General features: G+C 36.0%; 1 protein-coding gene across 2 annotated transcripts in view; it reads right to left on the bottom strand.

Annotated features, from left to right (window-relative positions):
• Window positions 1–25,885, bottom strand: part of FNIP1 (folliculin interacting protein 1) — a 149,421-nt gene that overhangs the window by 31,262 nt on the left and 92,274 nt on the right. For both annotated transcript variants that reach the window (XM_082725636.1, XM_082725635.1), the window contains 4 exons: window positions 23,592–23,793; window positions 19,625–19,710; window positions 2,992–3,138; window positions 1,943–2,112 (listed from right to left, as the gene is read on the bottom strand). In XM_082725636.1, the coding sequence (XP_082581762.1) occupies window positions 1,943–2,112; window positions 2,992–3,138; window positions 19,625–19,710; window positions 23,592–23,793 (605 nt within the window). The remainder of the gene's footprint in view (window positions 1–1,942; window positions 2,113–2,991; window positions 3,139–19,624; window positions 19,711–23,591; window positions 23,794–25,885) is intronic.

Raw genomic sequence — 25,885 nt, 5'->3', positions numbered from 1 at the left:
TAAAAGGTATTCACACTGGCAAAGAAGAAGTAAAACTCTCTCTCTTCAGAGATGACATACTTTATGTGCAAAAACAAAAAGATTCCATCCCCAAATTACTAGAACTTATACAGCAATTAAGTAATGTGGCAGGATACAAAATCAAAGAACAGAAATCACCTGCTTTCTTATACACTAACAATGTAACTGGAGAAAAAGAAATTACAGAATCAATTCCATTTACAATAGCACCAAAACCGTAAGATACCTTGAAATAAACCTAACCAAAGAGGTAAAGATTCTATTTCTAGGAACTACAAAACACTCATGAAAGCTGAACAAGACACAAAAAGATGGAAAAACATTCCATGGTCATGGACTGAAAGAATAAACATTGTTAAAATGTCTATGCTACCCACAGCAATCTATACTTTATCTATACTATCTATACATACTATCTATACTTTATCCTATACCATCCAATCAAAATACCAACAGCATTTTTCAAAGTGATGGAACAAAGAATCCCAAAATCTGTATGGACCCCAACTAGCCATGGAAATGTTAATAAATAAGAACAATGCTGGGGGCATTACTGCCTGATTTCCAGCTATATTACAAAGCTGTGATCACCGGGGCGCCCGGGTGGCTCAGTGGGTTAAGCCACTGCCTTCGGCTCAGGTCATGATCTCAGGGTCCTGGGATCGAGTCCCACATCGGGCTCTCTGCTCAGCAGGGAGCCTGCTTCCCTTCCTCTCTCTCTGCCTGCCTCTCTGCCTACTTGTGATCTCTCTCTCTCCGTCAAATAAATAAATAAATAAATAAATCTTTAAAACAAAGCCGTGATCACCAAGACAGCATGGTCCCGGCACAAAACCAGACACATAGACCAATAGAACAGAGAGTAGAGAGCCCAGATATGGACCTTCAACTCTATGGTCAAATAATCTTCAACGAAGCAGGAAAAAATATCCAGTGGAAAAGACAGGCTCTTTAAAAAATGGTGCTGGGATGGGATGCCTGGGTGGCTCAGTTGGTTGAGCAGCTGCCTTCGGCTCAGGTCATGATCCCGTCGTCCTGGGATCGAGTCCCGCATTGGGCTCCTTGCTCAGCAGGAAGCCTGCTTCTGCCTCTGCCTGCCATTCTGTCTGCCTGTGCTCGCTCTCTCCCCCTCTCTCTCTCTGATAAATAAATAAAATCTTTAAAAAATGGTGCTGGGAAAACTGCATATATAAACAGAAGAATGAAGCTACATACAGAAGAATGAAATTCGACCACTTCCTTACACCATACACAAAGACCTGGGCAATGTAGTCCTTTCTGGTCAAGGGGACATTAAGAGAAGGAAGGGAAACATGGGGGGTGGGGAGTCAGATAGGGAGACAAAACTTGAGAGGCTACAGACTCCAGGAAACAACGGAGGGTTTTAGAAGGGTGAGGGTTGGGAGGGTGGGTGAGCCTGGTGATGGGGTATTAAAGAGGGAGGACTGCATAGAGCACTGAGTGTTATATACAAACAATGAATCATGGGACATTACATCAAAAACTAATGATGTACTGTATGGTGAGTATGATAACATAATAAAAATAAAATAAAATTTAAAAATTAGGGAAAAAATAGAATGGGGGGAATAAAAAAGAACATCTTATTTCTTTTTCTTTTTTTTTTTTTTAAAGATTTTATTTATTTATTTGACAGACAGAGATTACAAGTAGACAGAGAAGCAGGCAGAAAGAGAGGAAGGGAAGCAGGCCCCCTGCCGAGCAGAGAGCCCGATGTGGGACTCTATCCCAGGACCCTGAGATCATGACCCGAGCCGAAGGCAGCGGCTCAACCCACTGAGCCACCCAGGCGCCCCGAACATCTTATTTCTTAATTTTTGTTTTTGCTATAAAATAACTCCAGACAGCTACACAAAAGTATAAGTGTTATGCATAATGTAAGGGTTTTCAGATTACATACCTAGTTGTGCCCAAAGTGGGTTATATGGATGAGTTTTTGCCAACATGTCCACACTCTGAGAGGAATGTTTTTCTAAAAATATTTTTATAGGTGGTTGTCCATTTGGCATGACCGTTGGAACCCAGGCAAGATGATTGGTCAGAACTGCAGTAATGAGTGCTGGCAAGAATCTGAAAACAAAATACATCCTATCAGACTCCAATCTGCTTTCATTAAACCTAATACAAAACGCAGCAACAGAATAAAGCAGAGACAGTACCTACTCTCATGTAGCCAAACAGCATAAAAAAAGGAGAGGAAAGAAGAAAAGACAGGCCTATCACCTGGATGAAAATGAAAATGCAGTTTTGGTTGGGTAGGAATTTAAAAAAAAAAAAAAAATCCTTAAAATAAAAACAGTATTCACACAGAGCTGTATCTGATCTTAATTACAAAGCAAAAAATGCCATTTTACTTGAAAAACTGGTTTCTTTTCAGTGTTTAATCTGCAAAATTAATGAAGCAACAGGACTATACATTTCCAAATTACTGAATGGGAAAATGAAGTAAAGTATTAAGCAAACTTTGTCTATTTAAAAGAATAAAACCTCTAAATTACTCATTTGGATTCTAGGAATTTGATGAACGGTTACAAGAAAATAGTATGATAAAATATCACATTAAATATGTATCACTGGAATCCTGGTACCACTTCTCTCTTTTTCTTTTTTTTACTTATTTTCTCTAGAATGAAACTGCGTTAAGTGAATGCAATTCACCAAAAAATGGGAAGCATCAGAGAGTTCTGTAAGTTGTCAGGAATTCTAATTTAACACATAATTAAAGACCTTTTTACTGTTTCTCATTCATTTCATTCATTTTACTGTTTTCTGTGGCTTTCATCCATATCCTATCTTTTATTTACATTTTTTAATTCTATTTTGGTTATTAATAGTAAGAACTAATTCCCAAAAAAGTTAATTACTTTGCTTTTGTAACTGGGTTTGATCAAAATCTAGATATCAAGTTAAAGTACATCATATCTAAGATATAAAGAGAGAAAGCCATACTGATTTTTGGAAGCATTTTCCATTAGAAAAGTGAATTCCTTCATGAAACGATGGCAAAGCTGGTTCTTTTCTGGAGTCCCCGACATCATTGTAAGCCAGACAGGCTCTCCAATTCGTGGCATTGTATAAAGATTACAAATTGTTGTTCTAAAAAGAGGAAAACACATTATGAAATTCATACTTCCCAGAATTACATACTCTTAAAGTTTATGTTACCAGTTTAAACCTCACAGGTGGATTATTAAAGCTTTCAAGAGGACACAATGAGTCATTCCTTCTTTTTCACCAGCATAGTACCACAGGAAATGTTCTGCACATGAACCCAAAATATGCTGGTTCTGGTGCTAGCTCTAGCCCCAATAACTGTGTGCCCTCGGATAAATTACTTCCCTATTTTAAGCATCAGTTTCCTCCACCTGTAAAATGAAAGCATAGGAGTGGATTAATTTCTAAAGCCCTTCCTTCTTCAACATCCCTAAGGTATATGCCATACTTAAATATAATGCAAATTATCAACAACCTACAAAAGAAAAATATTCTGAATTAGATAATAGCTTATCCATATACCCACTCAAAATAATAGTTGATCAGCAGCATTTTGTTGCCTATGTAGAGACTCTTCAGTAAAATTCTGAAGGACTTTCCTCAATCTCCTAAAGTTTTTCTTTGAATCAACACAAGAGAGCATTATTGCACAATTATGATGATGCTTTTCTGGCTGTCTCTAGCATTTACTGAGACAACAGCTAGTCCCATGACTTGCACTTTCTCCTTAAAGCTTCACAGATATCTCTAAGATATCATTTTCCTCCTATGTTAATACCTATTCAGTTAAGTCCTACACACTCACTATATTAAGCAACTCCTACAAAGTTGAGGCTTAAGAAACTAGTTATCTCTTGGAAGATACAGAATGGTGCTGTACTACTTTCTACTTTCTGTAACAGTGCCATACAACAGAACTTTTGGCAGAGGTGGGAATGCTCTGTATCTATGCTATCCAAGACGGCAGCCACTAGCCACATAAGGTTACTGAACATGAAATGCGGTCAGTCTGATAAACTGAATTTAAAATTTAATTTTATTTTATTTAAATTAAATATCCACATGTGGTTAATGGCTACTATATTAGAAGTACAACTCTAGGAAGTTCTCTGAGATCTCTGCAAGCTTGAATACCTACTTCAGCATAATTCTAGCATAACACCTAGAATCCAAAAAGAGGAAAGAATTCTCTTGCCTGTACAAGTTGTATTGAATCTTGACCTAGTATGAACACAACATAACTGATAAAAATGATAAACAAGGGTCACATTAATGAATTCTTGGTAGGGCATAATATCATGGCTGAGAACTTTAAAATAAATGAATGACAAGAGTTAAAAGTATTTTATAGACAAAAATATGATCCAAATATCAACTAGGAATATGTGAAAATGCTAAATGCTAAAGCCTATTAAGGATGTCTAGATAAGATGGAAAAGCAAACACCAGGGTTTACCTCCTTTCCATTCTGATGTCTCAAATGAACATCCATTTAAGATTTGAAAACAGATAAACTACTGTAATAAATAAAAATGGAGAGTAATCTTATTTAAAATTTAAATTACAGATTAATAAAATTATGCAACTCAAACATGAGAGGAATGTTAAGTGAAGTGTTAAGGTAGATGAACATACAGGTTTATAGTCCTCAAAGAAGGGGACGGATGAGTACATAAAGGAGTTAATCTGCTTCACTGACACAAGAGGCTCAGGACACACAAGTTAAGTTGAGGACAGGAGTTATTCAGGACTATAAAATGGGAGATTAATTCAAGGTCTGTAAATGGTTGGTGATCCCTTTCTATAACCTATTTTCCCAAAGAATGACTATAGACAGAAGAGCAGATATAGCAACTGCCTAGTCCTGAGAAGAAACAGGGCCCAAACCCTTCCTGATATTTGAATCCTTCAAAATATATAAACATACACAGTAAGTCTTTGTGGCATTAAAATGTCATGGAAGAAGGGACAGCAATTAGGAGAAGAAAATGTCTTAAATATGCCCCTTCATGAAGTGATAATGAAAACAGGTTAAGAAACACTGTCCTAAAGTAAAGTTCTTCAGTTTGCCTAATGATAATCATGCACAGAACTCCCAACTTGTATTTTAGTACTTTGCTCTCAACTACAGATGGGCAACCACAATATTGATACAAGGGAAAAGCCTCCAAGGAGAGAGGGACACAAACAGAAAAACAGAAACACACACACACACACTCACTCACTCACTCACACAAAAGGACTCATAGAGGAAATAATAAATAATACATTCAGAAAAAGGGAAACATGAAAGAACATGTTTTTTACTAACAAAATAAACTCAAGAGAGAGAAGACAGAGGAAAATAGGTTAGAACGTAGAAAATTTACCAAAACTGAAAGACAAGCTAGTGCTAGAGCTATACTGAAGCTTAATAACCAAAGGGCAGGTATAAAGTCATGGCAGGAAATAAATATGCTCCAAGACTGATAAGTCAAGAAATAACTGCATTAAGTATATTGCTTAATAATGTGGAGGTAAATAACAGAATAGGTAACAGTTAAAAATAATGTTCTTGGGAGGGCACCTGGGTGCCTAAGTGGGTTGAGCCTCTGCCTTCGGCTCAGGTCATGATCCCAGGATCCTGGGCTGGAGCCCTGAATCGGGCTCTCTGCTCAGCAGGGAGCCTGCTTTCCTCTCTCTGCCTGTCTCACTGCCTACTTGTGATCTCTGTCAAATAAATAAATAAAATCTTAAAAAAAAAATAATGTTCTTGGGAAGTAAGAATGAGGATGGGAGTGATAGGACAGAGTTCCATTTCTTCTTCATTACTAGATTTCTGGGCATGTTTTCTTTGTTTCTTAACCATGTAAATATACTTTATAATTACAAGAAACACTATATACATGAGTGAATGAGATGATCAATTTGTTCTCCATGAGTTTCTTAAGCATATTTGTGACTACTACAAGTCCATGTGTCATAGGTCAGAACCAGTTCACTAACATTAGTATAGTGGTCCACTGAAATCATTAGTTCTAGAGTTTTGTGTTTAAGGCTATGTACTATGACCTCAGGGTATATCAAATGTACAGAAGGCAAAGAAATTAATAATGCAATAGTGCTTCTCATTATATACAACTCTATGTTGTCATCGGCAATCTAGATTTAATAGGGCTTTCTTCTCCCCTAATGATTATTCCCTAATTTTCAGTGGTAAGCATGAATTTTTAGTCATATGTCCTTTTTTTTTTTTTTCTGACTGACCCTAAAGAATGAAAGACTCCTTTAACTAGAAGGGAACTGTGGACCTGATTTAGTTTTCTTTGATATGCACAAAAGTCAGAGGGAGAATCCAAGAAACTCATCTTTGTGGCTCCAAACTAAACATGCTTCCTGTTTCTCTACATTTCATGGCTTCTACATGCATGTGAATCATTTCCTTCCTTTTCTAAACTACCCCAAAATCATTAATCATCTGGTCCCAGATAAACACATACTTTGATAACTGTCTAATTGCTAACTTTTAATAACAACTTAATTTTAAAATTAAGTATGATGGATCCTCATTATTTGCAGTAATGTCCTATAAAGCTGAGGCAAACAAAGAAGCAGTGAGCAATGAAATACTGTTCCTAAGGAAAAATACATGGTCAGATTCCTATCAAGTCTCTCATCAACATTTTTATCAGCTTTTCAATACATAACCCTTTTATAATGTGGATTTCTGTTTAAAGACACCTTATTAATTTACTATTGATTCATTAACACTGAATTCACAGTCAACAGCGCTATAACTTATGCCTGAAGGAAGCTCACATGTCTTTTCTCTGTAAAGCCCATTATAGTTTTCCTGCACTTTGGAATATTAGATAGCATTTCAGCAGTACACCAGGGGATGATTTTTAATAGCAAAATCACTAACCAACAGTGCAAAATGCCAGAGGGCAGAGGGCAAGAAGGTGGAGGAGTAGGAGACCTAAATTTTGTCCAGTATCAGGAATTCAGATAGACAGTTCTCAAACCATTCTGAACATTTACAAATGCAACAGGTGACCAAAGAAAAGAATAGCAGCAATTTTATGAACACAAAAGCGACCATTTTCTGGAAGGTAGGATGTGCAACGCAACAGGAAATCAAAGAAAAGAATAGCAACAATTTTATAAACAGAAGAGTGACCATTTTCTGGAAGGTAGGATGTGCAGAGAAGTGACTCTGAAGTGATATTTGGGAAGACAGACTGCAGGAGAAGAGAGCCTTCATCAGCCGGATCCTAGCAAGTGATAGAGCAATGGAGCACAAAATTGGAACTTTTAGAAGTCTGCTCCCCTGAGAGAGGTCTCTCCCGTGGCTAAGCTAGGGAATGAAACCCTCTCTGTGACAGTGTGGTCTCAAGACCCTCAGGTCAAAGAAAAATGAGGGGTGCCTGAGTGTGGAAGAGCTCCCAAGTATCAGAGAGGGAAAACCAACTGCAAAGCTGCAGCCAAAGAGAGGGCTGCCAGCTAGGGGTTGCCATAAACCATGATCTGTGGCACAGTTGGACCACTACTCATTGAGCAGGGACCCAACAAGCAGCAGATCCAGGAGATTCCCCTTCTTCGCCCTGGGAGGAGTGGCATGGGAGTGCACTGCAGGAATCTGCTGGGTTTGGAAACTCCAGACGGGGTTGTGTGCCAGAAAAAAAAATGCTCAGACACAGGCCAGGTGAGCAAGGAGTGTGGCTGGAGACCAGGGAGACAGGTATGATTGACTGGTTTTCTCTGAGAGCTGACGGAAGGGCCTGGGCCCCGAGTTTTCGGCTCCTCTGGGGCCAGAAATTGGGAGGCCGCCATTTTCATTCTCGTCCTCCAAAGCTGTACGGAAAGCTTCCAGGCAACAAAAGCTGCAAGAGCAAACCCGAACAGATTACTTAGCCTGTCCCCAGGAAATGGCAGTGCAATTCCGCCTGGGACAAAGACATTTGAGGATCATTGCAAGAGGTACCTCCCCCAGAAGATCAGCAAGAACATTCAGCCAAAAGAAAGTCTATCCAGTCAATGAGAACTGCAAAACTCCAGTGCTAGGGGAATACAGCGCATAGAATTCATGGTTTTTTTCCCATGATTCATTTTTCAAAGTTAATTTTTAAATTTTTCTTTATTTTGTTCTTTTTCTATTTTCTTGAGTTGTTTAACCAACATCTTATCTTATAAATTCCTTTTTAAAAATCTTTTAATTTTAATTTTTACAGTCATAGTCTCTCCCTTCAGTGTATTTAACTGTGTGTGTGTGTGTGTATGAAAAACTTGTATATAAACTATTTTTCTTTTTTAAAGTTTTGGAATACAGTTTCTTCTAAATGACCAAAAAAACCCCTGAATTCCTAAATCTTGTGTATGGCTTTGTTAGAGTCTCCTGCATGATAACATTCTCTCCTTTTTTTTTTTTTTTTTTTACATTTTTAAAAAATTTTTTCTTTCTTTCTCCAGCCAAGATCTTATCAATTTCTTTTTAAATATTTTTTTAATTTTCATCTTTAGGGTCATATTCCATCCTTTCATCATATTTACCCTTATTTTTATATGTATATAAGTTTTTCTTTAAAATTTTAGAACACAGAAAAAAAAAATTTAGAACACAGTTTCTTCTAACAGAGCAAAATACACCCCAAATCTAGTGTGTAGCTCTGTTCTATTCACTGGCCTGATCATATTCTTTTTTTTTTTCTTTTCCCTTTCTTTTCCCCCAGGTTTCAGATCTCTCCTGATTTGTTTAGGTGTACATTTTTCTGGGGTCACTGTTACCCTTTTAACATTTTGTTCTCTCATTCATCTCTTCTTCTATGGATATGACAACAAAATGGAAAAACTCACCTCAAAAAAAAGAATAAGAGGTGGTACTGCCAGGAACCTAATCAATATGAACATTAGTAAGATGTTGGAACTAAAGTTCAAAATGACAATTATAAAGATACTAGCTGGGCCTGAAAAAAGAATAGACAATACTAAAGAATCCCTTTCAGGAGAAATAAAAGTAGTAAAATCTAACCAAGTCAAAATCAAAAAGGCTCTTAATGAGGTGCAATAAAAAATGGAGGCTCTAAGTGCTAGGATAAATGAGGCAGAAGAGAGAATTAGTGATCTAGAAGACCAAATGATGGAGAATAAAGAAGCTAGAAAAAGAGGATGAACAACTACTGCATCACGAGGGGAGAATCTGAGAGAGAAGTGATACCAGAAGACAAAATATTAGAATAATGGGATCCTAGAAGAAGAAGAGAGAAGGGGGCAGACGGTACATTGGAGCAAATTATAGCAGAGAACTCCCCTAATTTGGGGAAACAGGCATCAAAATCCCCTCAAAATTATTAAAAATAGGTCAACCCTGTCATTTAATAGTAAAACTTAAAAGTCTCAGTGAAAAAGAGAAAATTCTGAAAGCAGCTCGGGACAAAAGGTCTGTAACCTATAAAAATAAAAACATTAGATTGGCAGCAGACCTATCCACAGAGACCTTGCAGCCCAGAAAGGACTGGCATGATATATTCCAGAGCACTAAATAAGAAAAATATGGGGCCAAGAATACTATATCCACCTAGGGTGTCAGTGGAAATAGAAAGATAGATAAAAAGCTCCCATGACAAAAAACCAAACCAAACCAAAAAAAAAAAAACAAAAAAAAAAAAACACACACACACACAAAGATAAAAGAATTTGTGAACACCAAACCAGCCCTAAGCAAATATTGGAAGAGGTCCTCTAAAGCAAAGAGAGAGCCTAAAAGTAATATCGAATAGAATGGAACAGAGACAATAACAGTCTCAGTCACCTTACATGCAATACAATGGCACAAAATGCGCATCTTTCAATAGTTACCCTGAATGTAAATGGGCTAAATGCCCCAATCAAGGGGCATAAGACCCATCGATAATGCTATCTCTAAGAAACTCATTTTATAGCCAAAGACACCTTCAGATTAGATTACCATGCTAATAGACATCAAAAGAAAGCTGGGTTGGCAATCCTTAAAACAGACAAATTAGATTTTAAACCGAAGACTATAATAAGAGATTAAGAGATATCATACTTAAAGAGTCTATCCAGCAAGAAGATTTAATAATTTTAAATACTTATGCTCCAAACATAGCAGCAGCAATTATGTAAGCCAATTAATAACAAAATCAAGGAAACACATCAACAATAATACAATGATAGTATGGGACTTTAACAATCCCCCTCACTGAAATGGACAGATCATCTAAGCAAAAGATCAAATAGAGGCTTTAAATGACACAATGGACCAGAAGGACATCACAGATACATTCAGAACATTCCATCCCAAAGCAACAGAATACCCACTCCTCTCTAGTGCACATGGAACATTCTCCAGAATAGATCACATCCTGGGTCACAAATCAGGTCTCAACTAGTACCAAAAGATTAGGATCATTCCCTGCATATTTTCTTTGAAAGAATTAGTAAGATTGGTAAACCCCTGGCCAGACTTATCAAAAAGAAAAGACAAAGGACCCAAATTAATAAAATCATAATGAAAGAGGAGAGATCACAACCAACACCAAAGAAGTACAAACAATTATAAGATCATATTATCAGCAACTACACACCAGCAAATTGGACAATTGGGAAGAAATGTATGCATTCCTAAAGACATATAAACTATCAAAATTGAACCAGGAAAAAAAAAACCAGAACAGACTAATAAACAGTAAGGAAACTGAAGCGTATTGTAATAAAAAATCTCCCAACAAGGAGGAGCCCAGGGCCAGAAGGCTTCCCAGGGGAATTCTACCAAACATTTAAAGAAGAATTAATACCTAGCCTCCTGAAACCATTCCAAAAATAGAAATGGAAGGAAAACTTCCAAACTCATTTTATGAGGCCAGCATTACCTTGATCCCAAAAACAGAAAAAAGAGAATCACAGACTAATATCCCTGATGAACATAGATACAAAAATTCTCACCAAAATACTAGCCAATAGGAGCAACAGTACATTAAAAGGATTATTCACCACGACCCAGTAGGATTTACTCCTGGGTTGCAAGGTTGGGTCAACATCCACAAATCAATGTGATACATTAATAAAAGAAAGAACAAGAACCAAATGATACTCTCAATAGATGCAGAAAAAGCATCTGACAAAGTACAGCATCTTTTCTTAATTACAACTCTTCACAGTGTAGGGACAAAGGGTACATACCTCAGTATTATGAAAGCAATGTATGAAAAACCCACAACGAATATCATTCTCAATGGGGAAAAAGATAGCTTTTCCCCTAAGATCAGGAACACAGCAGGGACGCCCACTATCCCCACTGCTATTCAATGTAGTACGAGAAGTCCTAGCCTCAGCAACCAGACAACAAGAACAAATAAAAGGCATCTGAATCAGCAAAGAAGTCGTCAAATGCTCACTCATTGCAGGTGATATAATACTTTACGAGGAAAACCCAAATGACTCTACCCCCAAAACTGATAGAACTCATACAGGGATTCAGTAAAGTGTCAGGATATAAAATCAATGCATTGAAATCAGTTGCATTTCTATACACTAGCTGAGACAGAGGAAGGAGAAATTAAAGAGTTGATCCCATTTACAACTGCACCCCAAACCATAGACACCTAGAAATAAACCTAACCAAAGAGGCAAAGAATCTGTACTCAGAAAACTATAGAATACTCATGAAAAGAAATTAAGACATAAAGAAATGGAAAACCGTTCCATGTTCATGGATTGCAAGAATAAATATTGTGAAAATGTCTGTGCTACCTAGAGCAATCTACACACTCATTGCAATCTCTATCAAAATATCATCAACTTTTCTCAACAAAATGGAACAAATAATCTTAACATTTCTATGTAACCAGAAAAGACCCCGAACAGCCAAAAGAATGTTGAAAAAGAAAACCAGGGGCGCCTGGGTGGCTCAGTGGGTTGAGCTGCTGCCTTCGGCTCAGGTCATGATCTCAGGGTCCTGGGATCGAGTCCCACATTGGGCTCTCTGCTCAGCAGGGAGCCTGCTTCCCTCTCTCTCTCTCTCTCTCTGCCTGCCTCTCCATCTACTTGTGATTTCTCTCTGTCAAATAAATAAATAAAATTAAAAAAAAAAAAAAAGAAAACCAAAGCTGGTGACATCACAATTCTGGACTTTGAGCTCTATTACAAAGCTGTAATCATCAAGACAGAACAGTACTGGCCCAAAAACAGACACCTAGATCAATGGAATAGAACAGAGTGCCTAGAAATGAACCCTTAACTCTACGGTCAACTGATCTTCGACAAAGCAGGAAAGAATGCCCAATAGAAAAAAGACAGTCTCCTCAACAAATGGTATTGGGAAAACTGGACAACGGAAAAATGAAGCTGGACCATTTCCTTACACCACACACAAAAGTAGACTCAAAATGGATGAAAGACCTAAATATGAGACAGGAATCCATTAAAATCCTTGGGATGAACACAGGCAACAATCTCTTTGACTTTAGCCCCAGCCAAGTTCTTTCTAGAAACATCACCAAAGGCAGTGAAATCACACCCTGAAATCACACCCTGAAGTAAAATCAGACATTTAACCCACTGAGCCACCCAGGCGTCCCTAATAAAGTATTTTTAAGATTACGTAAGAATGCTTAACTCACTTAAATAGTCTTTCATATCTGTATAGTAACTGAAGTAAAATAAACTAGTATAAAAGGAAAGGTACACAGTCACACATTTGCAATGATTTTGTAACTCACACATACTGTAAATTCTAGGCAATATTAAAATTCTAAAGCTAGGCCATATAGATTACCTAATAACACACCAATTAATTCATAGGTATTCTACAAGGAATGAATCTTCTGACAATATTTACTATGCTAGTAACCTCAGCTGGATCTATGATGACAGTTTCCTCAGACCTCAAATAGGGACATTTGTCCTTTTTCCACAACATTTGTGACAGCAGAGAAGAAACTATCAATCCAATAACGCAAAGTAACATTTCCAAGTGCACGGGCAAGTACTGACTGCTTTGTAATACTGCAAAATGTGAAACTCAGAATACTGCAGAATTCTTTAAGGCATATAAGCAGAAAGAATTATTCAAACACATATTTGTAATAATTCCAGTCTAAAGTCAACTGAACAATACAAATAAAATAACAAATTTAAAATATTATTAACAAAATGCCCAATCATTCATAGCACATTTCTTTTACTTTAAAGTTATACTATCCACTTGAGGAAAAGCAAAACTCTTAAGAATCTTTGGTTGAACTTCCAGGAAAACTACAGATTAAATTTAGAAATTGGAAAGATTAAAACTTTTCATACTTCTCAAAACCACTCACTTCCATGACAAAGGCATAGCTTATAGGTTTCTCAAAGAGAAATCACTCTAGAATTCTTTTTCTGGGTTATGCAGTTTAAAGTAAAACTTTCCAGCTGTGTAAATACAGACGAACTAGGCTATAAGGGAATGTGTGAAGAGCAAAGCTGTCATAAACCATAAGAAATACATAAAAAACCACTGTACCCAGCTAATAATGTTTTAACTTAATATGGTATTAGGTTCAACATGTCTTATTTCCAATGAAACATAAGAACTTTTCCCACTGCATATAATCTCTCTCAAGAATTTATAAGCCCAGAAACTCATTATTTCAAAGTAAAATTATTCTCAAATGCTGACTCGGACATCCACTCTCAGGGCTATACAGCCGAAACTGCTGTACAATGCAGGATTGCAAGTATACCTAGCATTGTAGTAGTATAGGCTTGGCAATTTTTCTCCCTGAAAACAGTTTAAGCTAGTAATTCCCAAACAGACTGTGAAATAAAAATGCAAGGCTCTCTAGACCTCTAGGAGTTTGGGAAACGGTTTTCATTATGTTTGCCTGGTTATTAGCTCAGCACCCTATTTTTGTTTGTAATCAGTGGTATTTAATATAATTTAACTTCCAAACAAAATCAATTTGAATTTTAACTAAATGGAAGTATTCCAATTCTATTTCAATTCAATGTACTCTTACATAAAAATATTGATTAAAAAATATCTGAACTTCCAATTCTAGCCAAAATGTAAAGAGCCTGGAAGTCATCTCATCACTTTACTCCTCAAAAGAAAAAGGCTGAACAAACTGAAAATCAATGACTTTTCTTAGCTACATCACAGAATTGAGGTCTGAGGATAAAACATCACCCCAAAAACTAAATAAGAATCATAGCTAAGACCACCTTTCCTGAAGCAAACGCTTCTGTAACTGGTAGACCAATAACTGGTAGGAACACTTAAAAAGTAACTGATGAATTTGGTGGCACAATAAATATGAACTACCACTGAATGAGTAAAAAACTCCTTAGGTACCAGTCTTAGGAAGACTGCCACACTTTAAGGGAGTACCATCAGATTTCCAGAATGAGGATCAAAGAAACATCCTTTTGTGTTTCAGATAGGGAGGAATTCTAACAATTTTTAAGTGCACTGAGGGCATTCTCCAAAACAAACATCTGCCCTCCAAGAGTCCAAGTCCAACTATACCAGTGTCTTATCTGACCTAAGAAATGGGCATTTAAACAACTCAATTGTTACTGACCTACCACACTCATCTATCAGGAGCAAAATAAAGACCAAGAAATGCTTCTGAAGGTCAAAATCCAGGAATTTAAGCTCATTTAAAAAACACTACGATCTGATCACAAGATTATAGAATACTTCTTCCCCCATGCCCAACACCTCACCACCGGACCATTTTAACAAAATACTGCTAAAAGACAATAAAAATACAGTCTGAAGAGACAAAGCATCAGAATCAAACTCAGATCTAAGGCACAGATTTTTGTTATTATCAGATAAGGAAATAACTATGATTGCTACGTAAATGGTCCTAAATGTATAGCTCTAAATATACTAAATAAAGTAGATTAACATGTACGACCATATAAGCAATGTAAGCAAAGAGATGGAAAGAGATGGAAATATTTTGAACTTAAAGAAAATTCGATTTAACAAAATTTGTGGTATGGAACAAAAGCAGTGCATATAGGGTAATTTACAGAACTTAATGCATATATTCAAGAACAAGAAACATCTGAAAACAATAATCTCAGTTTTAATTTTGGGAAACAAAAGAAAGATGAGCAACATAAACCTAAAGCAAGTAGAAGAAAAGAAGTATTAAAAATTAGATCAGGAATCACTGGAATTGAAAAGAGAATACCAACAGATTAAAACTCAACAAGACTAAATCTAATTCTCTGAAAAGATAAATAAAAGTAATAAACTTCTATCCAACATAAGAAAAAAGAGAAATGACACAAATTACTGACACAAGAAATGAAAGATGGGTCATTACTACTAATTGATAAACAATTACAGGATAATTAAGCAAAAATAAACTCTATGGCCACCAACTTATTGACTCTAATGGTCCCTGAGAGACAGAGAAGTACCAAAAATTATATAAGACAGAGATAACCTGGAGAGTCCTATACTTATTAAAGAAATTAAGTCAGTAATTAGTAACTCTCATCAAACTAGAAATAAAGGAAACTTTTTTTTTTAAAGACTTTATTTACTTGAGAGAGAGAGCACAGAGGGAGGAGAAGAAGCAGAACCCTGCTGAGGGATACTAGGATCAGAACCCAAGTGGAAGGCAAACACTTAACCAACTGAGCCACACACAGGCGCCCTGAAGGAAACTTCTTTACCTTGATAAAGACAATCTACAACAAGTTACCATTAACACCATGCTTAATTGTGAGGAACTTGAAGCTTTCCCACTAAAATACGGTACAATGGAGGGGCGTCTGGGTGGCTCAGCTGGTTGAGAGCTGTACTCTTGATTTCAGCTCAAGTCATAGTATCAGGGTTGTGAGATCAGGCCCCTATTGAAGGGCTCTGTGCTGGGCACAGGGATGACTTAAGATCCTCTCTACCTATCCCTCTACACCCCCCACCCTGAACTGCTCATGCTCTATTAAAAAAAAAAAAAAAAAAGGAAAGGATAGGAGAGGAAGACGGAAGCAGGGAAGGGAAGAAGGAAGGGAAGAAGGGGAATAGGGGAGAGGAAGGGAAGCAGGAAAGGGATGGGGAAGGGAAGGGAAAGGAGAAGGGAGGGGAAGGAGAAGAGAAGGGAACGGAAGAAAAAACCAACACCCAAAACTCTGCAGGAATTAACAAGTGATTACAACAAGGTCACAGCTAAGGTTACTATACAAAGGTCAGGGACACAGGGATGAGAGATAGATAGATAGACAGTGTTAGGCTAAGTGAAATAAATCAGAAAAGTATACATGATTTCACTTACAGGTAAAATTTTTAAAAATAAATAAATAAACAGACAGAAACAAACTCATAAACAGAGAATAAACTGGTGGTTGCCACAGAGGATCATGTGGGGAGATGGGTGAAATAGGGGAAGTGGTTAAGAAGTGCCACTTTAAAGTTACAAAATAAAAAAGTCACAAAGATGAGAAGTACAGCATAGGAGTATAGTAATATTGTTGATAACATTGATGTGACTACCTTATCATGGTGAATAGTGAGTAATATGTAGAATTGTCATATCATGATGATGTACACATGAAACTAATGTAACACTGTATGTCAACTATACTTCAAAAAATATATACAAATATATACAAAAGTTCATTGCTTTCTTATATCCCAGCAACAAACAGTTGAAATTTGAAATTATAAACACAGTACCATTTATGTTAATACCAAAAAAACCCTCATCCTGAAATACTTAGGTAATAATCTTTTAAAATGTACAAGATCTGGGGCATCTGGTTGGCTCAGTCAGTTAAGTGCCCAATTCATGATTCTGGCTTGGGTCATGAGATCAAGCCCTGTGTCAGGGTAGGCACTGGGCGTGGAGTGTGCTTAAGATTCTCTCTTTTCCTCTGCCCCTCACTCTTCCCCATCAAAAGTATAAGATCTATAGAAAAAAAAGAAACATAAAAAAACTCTGATTTAAGGAATTAAAGAATACCTAAATAAATGGAGAGATATTCCACGTTCATGTATAGGAAGACTCTATTGCTATGATGCCACTTTTTCCCAATATGACCTAGAAATTCAATACAATCTCAATCAAAATCACAGCGAGTTATTTTGCGGATATCAACAAAGTGATTCTAAAGTTTATATGAAGAGGCAAAAAGATGCATAATAACCAACATAAAATGAAGGGGAAGAACAGAGTTGGAGGGCTCCTACTACCTAACTTTAAGAACTACTATGGGGCACCTGGGCAGCTCGAACGGTTAAGTGTCCAACTCTTGATTTCGGATCAGGTCATGATCTCAGTCAAGGTCGTGAGATGGAGCCCCGCGTCCAGCTCAGGGCTCAACACACAGTCAGCTTGAGATTCTCTCAATCCCTCTCCCCCTAACCCACCCCAATTATGTGCATGCGTGGCATGTGTGTGCGTGCTCTCTCTTTAAAATAAAATAAATAAATCTTTTTTAAAAATTGTTCTAAATTCCATCTAGAAATGCTGAGGGAATATATTTTTATTTTCCATATACTTCATCTATAAGAAACATTTATTATAATGTTTTAATTATAAACAGTACCTGAAAGATAACAATTTGAATTCTTTTTTATTTTTTAATTAACATATAATGTATTATTAGCGCCAGGGGCACAGGTCTGTGAATGCTCAGGTTTACACACTTCGCAGCACTCACCATAGCACATACCCTCCCCAATGTCCATAAACCCACCACCCTCTCCCTACACCACCCCCCGCCCCTGCAACCTTCGGTTTGTTTTGTGAGATTAAGAGTCTCTTATAGTTTGTCTCCCTCCTGGATCCTATCTTGTTTCATTTATTCTTTTCCTACCCCCCAAACCCCCCACGTTGCATCTCCACTTCCTCATATCAGGGAGATCATATGATAGTTGTCTTTCTCCGAACAATCTGAATTCTTAAGGTATAGGTATGAACAAATAAAATTATGAATAATTCTACATATAATTCATATATAAAGAGCAATGATGCCAATGAACTGAAGGAACATACTGATTAAAAATACTTTATTACTGAATTAGTATTCAGTGCATGTAGTGTTGCAAGATGAAAAAGTTCTGGAGTTTTGTAGTAAAATTTAACACTATTGAACTGTACACTTAAAAATGGTTAAGATGTTAAATTTAATGTTATGTGGGTTATTTTACAACTATAAAAATTTTTAATACTTTATTACAGTATTTGTTAGTATGCTTCATTCAATAGCGTAGGACAGGCCTGAAGTTAACATGCTAAAATATAATAATAGCAGAAACATCAGTTCCAATATAATTTGCATTTGTGCAAATTATTTCCTTCCAAGACCAAAAAAGAAAAACTGATTTCTCTAATTTGTTTTTCATTTCCCCTCATCACTGAGTTTACTGAACAAAAATGGAAGATTTTTAAGCTTACTTTTAATGGCTTTATCCTAAAAATTATAGTAAATAAAAGGTGAATGACTAGTAAATTTTATCTTTCTCAATAATTGAGTCCAGTGGATAATTATTACACAATAGCCACAAAGTAAACGTTTTCAACTTAAATAAATTAAAAACATGATAAAATACTCCATATTGGTTAGGTTATTTTTACCATGCAATTTCCACTTAACACTTCTCTATAACTCAATTTCAAAAATCATACAGAACATTATTGAGGCAATAAGGTCTCTCATTTTGAGAGAAGTTAAAAAAAAAAAAAGACACCAGATTTATTTCCACTGTGGTTTACTATAATATAGTATGAGGAAAATGAAAAATAAAAAACAAGCAAAGTTGAAAACAAACATAGGTTTTCCCTTACTGTCAAATTTACTAAACACACCACTCCTTAGTCATCTCCATTAACAAAATATGTGTGTGTATCCGTGTGTGTCTGAGTGTCTGGTTGTGTATGACATGCCTAAAGTTTCATCATAACAATCCTGAAATATCACAAGCTAAAACAGGCTCTCACTTCAAAATGTAATAGTCCATTTAAACCAACAATCCAGGAGATCTCTGCCCCCATATGGGACCACAACAAATACATAGCCAGTTTTTCTAAAAATGAGATACATAGGGGCGCCTGGGTGGCTCAGTGGGTTAAGGCCTCTGCCTTCGGCTTGGGTCATGATCCCGGGGTCCTGGGATGGAGCCCCGCATGGGGCTCTCTGCTCTGCGGGGAGCCTGCTAACTCCTCTCTCTCTCTCTGCCTGCCTCTCTGCCTACTTGTGATCTCTGTATGTCAAATAAATAAATAAAATCTTAAAAAAAAAAAAATGAGATACATAAACTACTGGTAATAATAAACCTTAAGTGGTACACTTAACCCAAGAGAGAGGACAAAGCATGTTTCTGGCGAACAAGGGTCTCCCTCCTCTAGTCATATTTGTTTCTGAAATGCTTTGGTACTAAAACCATGCCCCTGATGAATCCCAAATATGCCTGAATCCCTAAAACAAGTGATACTTAATAACAGAAGCCAGTGGCCTAGTGATTTATACCTTCTCTTGTCCATGGGACCAAGAAATTTAAATAATTTTATCAGAAAAACCTAAAGAAAATAAATCTTCCTGTGTACACTACTAGACAACTCTAAATTATGAAAAGCTAGAAAATATGTACCTGAATTCATTTAGGGCATCAACTATTCGATTATATGCCAAACTCCTCTGATTGGCATCAGCTGATCTCCGGCTCATTTTCATAGCCTTGGAAGCAATGAAATAGTTAATTCTTATACTGATCACAAGCAAAAAATGGGAGAAAAAAAAAAAGTGAAGGACAAAATCACTTATTTCCACAACACTCTACCATCATGTAAAGAAGGTACATACATTTACAGAGGCTTTCTTTTTTGCACATCTGATCATTAGCAGTTACAACAAAATTCAAATTTTTCAAATGTTAAATCTCTTACTGAAACTCTCAAATGGCAATACTAACATAAAAAAAATGATGTTAACAGTTTCTGGGTTACATAAAACCACCATTTTCTGTTTTTGTTTTTGTTTTTTTAACATACAGAGCAAGATATAATAACTCAGTAACAATGGCATTTTCATCTAGCATTTTCACAGAGAATAGCTCGTTAAGTATACCTTTTTAAAAATCTAAAACATTAGGATTCTATTGAAAAGTATCTCAAGTTATTAATAATATTTTCTTTATTAAAAACATATTTAGCCAAGGTTGAGAGGTTTTGCTTTAGACAGACAAAAAGTGGATCAGGATTAGGATGTGAATGTCAAAAACAACTTTTTTTAGACATTTTAAAGAGAACGGATTTCTGCATTACTTATGTAATTAAAAATCAATTTAAAAAATTTTAAACATGTATTTCAGAGGCTAGACTACTTTAAGGCCAGAAATCATGTTCATACACATCTAAAAGCTTCATAAGGTAAACGTGAAACTTTGTTTTCATAAACTGTTGAGATTCCCAATTTATTTATAAAAAAAAAAAGGAGTGAATATTCTTTAGCTAAAACTAAACATTAAACTTTATCAGCAGTAAAAATGTACAATTACAGTATAGATCTCAAAAGGTGGCACAAGCTTCAAAATAATTCCCAAGGTACTGAGAAACAAAATCCATTTATTTTCATTAAAAAAAAAAAAAAAACAACAAATAAATGATACTGTCAAAACTGACCCTAAAAGAAAACTTCTCTGGATGGTCCACTGTTTACGATATTCTATCACTAATTAACAGCTATAGAACTTTTAAAATTAAGTTCTGTTTATTTATATAAAGATATTCATCCATTAAGCTTTATTTTTCAGTTATAGTAAGAAAATGAGATTTTAAACTTGCTGAACAAATACTGAAACAACTATAAGGACTGCAATGTATGCTTTTTGGTTATAAAATGGTCAAAGCATTAAAACATGTAAAAAGTAATCTATAATGAGTTCTATACTGCCTGAATATTTCAAGTTTTATACAAAACTTCAAGCCATTCTCCCGGTGACTCAAAATGTCACTTCATTCGCAGCTAAGTATTATGTGTATTGACTTTGGCAACATTGATTACAAAAAGGGACAGCTGCCAACTGAAGAAAATGTCACCAAGGTCTAACTTCTGAAAAAGCAAAAATGGCCATTACTCATTTGTTCAATTAAAGATGTATTGCTAATGATCTATTTGTCCTCTGACAATTTAACTTGAATAACATCAGTGTACGGTCTAGAGGCAGATGAGACTTAGTCACTGCTGGGTTACCAAAATGCACCCTGTTTTTAAGACCATTCTAATTGGTCCTCCTCTCCCTAGCCTTCTGAATTCTACTCTCTTAAAAAAAAAAAAAAACATACAGCTAAATTAATCTTCCGAAAGCACAATTTGGAGACGGCTTTAACAACAATGTCAAAACTTCTGGTTAGCATTCGAGATTCTTTGTGGTCTGGTTCTCATAAATTCTGTCAACCATACCACCCACTACCCCTCTTCTATCCTTTCCCTTCTGTATACTGTCAATGGGATTAAGAATTTAGTTATTCCCAATGATTCTTACTTTAACTTCCTGGGAATCTCTTAAAAATAATAGGGAAACTTCAGCATGGTATTCATTACAGTGTAGTTACAATTATGAAAGAGTAAAAATGACTTAAAAGAAAAACTGTTACTTGAGGAAATCCTCTCAAATATATTTAAGAACAATTTACAATGACATGAGAAGTGTATATGTTAACAATGATGAGTTTTTAAAAATGGGCACATAATTAAAATAATATGGACACAAAACAATCCCAATCGAGTAAAAATAAAATATACATAGAAAAGGCCTGGGAAGACTTTAAGCAAAATGTTACAGAGTTATTTTTGGGTGGCAAGTATATCAATTTTCTTGCTATTCAGCTATATTCAATTTTCAAAGTTTTACGTTTTAAAAATCCTACATATCCTTTAAGATCCAGTCCAAATGTGACATCTTCTCAAAAGGAAGTCCTCTTCTTTTCCTATGAGCTTGTCTTTTTTAGTTATTCTTATGATCTATCTTATATTCATAATTTTACTTGTATATAAATTTATCATATCCACTATCAGCAGCATGAGACACAACTATCACTCTTACATTCTTAAATCTTTCCCTTCATTTGGCGCCCCTCAAAAAAGTATTCTATCTTATTTTTCCTGTTACTTGAATGGCCAATTCCATTACTCTCTGCAGTTCTTTCTCAACTCTTCAAATTTTAACTGCTGAAATGCTCCACAGATCAAGTGTAGGATCTCCTCTTCTTGCTTCTATTCCTCAGTTTCATGTCTTCAAATACCATCAATGCACTGATGACTACCTAGCCTGATCTCCTAAACTCTAGACTCATATAACCACTTAGATGTCCAAGAGGCCTTTCAAAGGAATACCTGACTTTCCTCCACCCAACCTGTTCCATCTTACTACCGGTAACTCCATCCTTCTTACTGCTCAAGAGAAAAATCTCAAGCCAACCTGTACTGTTCTCCTTCCCACACACACCAATTGAGTCCATCAACTAATCTCATTAGCTCTATTTTCAAAACATATCCAGAATCCAATCACTACTCATCAATTCTATCACCTAACTGGTTTGAGTATCCAACATCTCTCACTGTATCACTCCAACAGTCTCCTATTTTATTCTCATAGCATCCACCTTTGCCTCTGGAAGTCTATTCTTCATAAGCAGTAGGAATGAACCTCATAAACACTGTCATTCCTCTGCTTTGGTTTCCCACCTTAAGAGTAAATGCTAGTCCCCTTGCGATGGTATCCTAAAAGTGTGTACATAATCTGAAGTTACTTCTAAACCAGCCACTTTGGCCTCCTTACCTTGCTCAAGCATCAGGGTTACTCCTGACACAGGCCTTTGCCCCTGCCTAGATTCCCTCATATAGTTGCATCTCACTTCTTCCATATCTCTGGATCAAATGTCATTCTATCAGGAACCATCATGATTAGGCAACAAAAATCAGAATATCTCCATCCAGCATTCCTTATAAACCCATTTTATTTTTCTCCATAACATTTATTATCATCAAAAATCATATATTTGGGGCACCTGGGTGGCTTAATTGGTTAAGTGTCTGACTCGTGATTTTGGCTCAGGTCATGATCTCAGGGTCATGAGACAGAGTCCTGCATGAGGTTTTGTGCTGGGTGTGGAGCCTGCTTAACATTCTCTCTCTCCCTCTTCCTCTGCCTTTCTCTCTGCTTGTGCATGCATGCTCTCTCTCTCAAAAAAAAAAAAATAATAATAATAATAATAAGTAAAAATAAAAATAACCATAATCATAAAATAAAACTTATAAATTCATTTGTTTATTTGCTGCCTCATGAGGTCTAGAGTGTTGCTTTTTTCCCATATTACCTACACTTGCTAGAATAGTGCTTGTCATGAATGGATGAATGACTTTGTAACATATATTAGACAGTAAGCTCCCTGAAAAGAGCTGAAGTCTATTTTGCATCTCCAGAGCACTTTGTAGGGTAATTGCAACTGTGGCTATTAATTTTTCTGCCAAATGAATAAACATAATACTAAATAAGGAGAATAAGATTCAGAGGAAAATAAAGGACATTAACAAACCAACAACATGACTGTGCTTACCTGTTCTATTGCACTCTTTAGTTTGTTCATGTGGCTTTCAAAGAGAGGAAAATGTGAAAAAAAGAATTCATTAAATTTGTTATTTTCATCTTCATCTTTGGATAATGAAAAGATTACCCCAATTGCAATCTTCTTTTTTCTCACAATTCCTGGGTTAGGGCCACAGCTTTCATCTGACAGATTAAAGCTTTCTTCTATAGACCTTAAAAATAAATGTTTTTTTTTAATTAAAAAAATACAAAAATAATTAAATTCATAGTTTGAGTCCTTGCTAACTAAATGTACACTAAGTATTTTTTTTTTCTGTTTTATCAAGTAAATCTAAAAATGCATATCAACTGCTATCTCATTTAGCAATCTACTGGCTTTTCTTTCATACTCACATTTTTTTAAATTATTTTATTTATTAGACAGACCGAGATCACAAGTAGACAGAGAGTTAGGCAGAGAGAGAGAGAGAGAGAGAGAGGAGGAAGCAGGCTCCCCGCCAAGCAGAGAGCGGGATGTGGGGCTCGATCCCAGGACCCTGGGATCGTGACCTGAGCCAAAGGCAGAGGCTTAAGCACTGAGCCACCCAGGCGCCCCCCCCATACTCACATTTTTATAAGAAATTTTAACAGAGAGTCAGATTGGGAACATTTTGTTCAATTAGAAGTCACTAAAAAAAGGAGGTAACTTCCAATTCATAACCAATCTAAAATGCCTGAATTTTTAGGTGTATCACTGAGTCTGATGTAATTCACTGTTCTATGATCTACTTATGTCTCTCTTTTTGATTCCAGAAATTAAAAAAAAAAAGACTAAAGGGATTAAGTAAAAGAGGAAACAAGAAGTTACATTATTTATAGCTGCTTAACATAGACTAAAAAAAAGATCTTTAAAGAATGAATGAACTTGCCTAATTACAAACACAAAAAACTGAAGTATCAAAACATGCAGTACATTAATCAAACACCTAAATAGAAGGGCTAACACTATAAAAACTTTTAGGAAAAACATAGGGTAAAATCTTTAAGATACTGAATTTGGCAATGACTTCCTGGATATGACACTCAAAAGTACAGATAACTAAAGAAAAAAGAAATAAACTGGACTACATAAAATTAAAACTGCTGTGTACCAAACGACACTGTCAAGAGAATGAAAAGACTACCCATAGAATGGGAAAAAATTCAGCCAAGCATATGTCTGATAAAGGATTAGTATCTAGAATATGTAAAGAACTCCTATACTTCAACCAATAAACCTAAATAAAAAATGGGCACAACACTTGTAACAGGCATTTCTCCAAAAGAGAGACACACAGCCAATAAGCACATAAAAACATACTCAGTAACACTAGCTATTAGTGAAATACAAATCAAAACCACAGTAAGATACCACTTCATACCCATCAGGACAGCTATTATCAAAAAAACAGAAAATGACTATTGGAAAGAATGTGGAGAAATTAGAATTCTGTGCATTTCTGGTAAGAATGTAAAAATGGAACTGGCTACTGTAGAAAACAATATGGAATTTTCACAAAACTTTAACCACAGAATTACCCTATCTCCCAGCAATTCCACATCTGGGTATATACTCAAAAAGAATGAAAGGAGGAACTCAAAAAGGTTATTTGTATACCCATGTTCATATCAGCGTTATTTGCAAAAGCTGCAAGTAATCCAATTAGCAACAATCACACTTCAGATAAACCTCATTGCCTACAATACTGTCACTGCTCAAAGCTAGGTGAAAGCAATCCAAATGTCCATCTACAGACAAGTGCCTAAATAAAGTGTGATATATACACACGATGGAGTATTAATCAGCCCTAAAAAGGAATAAAACCCTAATACATGCAACAACACAGATGAACCATGAAGACATGCTAACTGAAATAAACTAAATATAAAAAAATAAATATTCTATGATCCCACTTATATCAGGTTTGTAGAGAATTCTCAAATTCAGAGAGACAAAAAATAATATTTTGAATGGTAGCCAAGGGTAGGGAGGAATGGGGAGTTACTGCTTAACGGGTACAGCTTCAATTTGGGGAAATAAAAAAGTTCTGGACATGAATAATGACGATGGTTGCATAACAATGTGAAGGTACTTAAAATGCCACTGAACTATATACTAATATCAGTTAAAACTACCAATAATTTAACAAATGGAATATTTTAAAAGTTTCAAGACTTAAAATACACAAAATACAAACCCGGACTCTAAAAAGAACCATTCAGAATTGTGTTTCAGGAACTATTCAGGGCACCTGGGTGGCTCAGAGGCGACTGTCTTCAGCTCAG

This window comes from Mustela nivalis (assembly GCF_964662115.1).
Source record: "Mustela nivalis genome assembly, chromosome: 3".
NCBI lineage: Eukaryota > Metazoa > Chordata > Mammalia > Carnivora > Mustelidae > Mustela > Mustela nivalis.
This window is presented reverse-complemented; position numbering and strand designations above follow the sequence as displayed.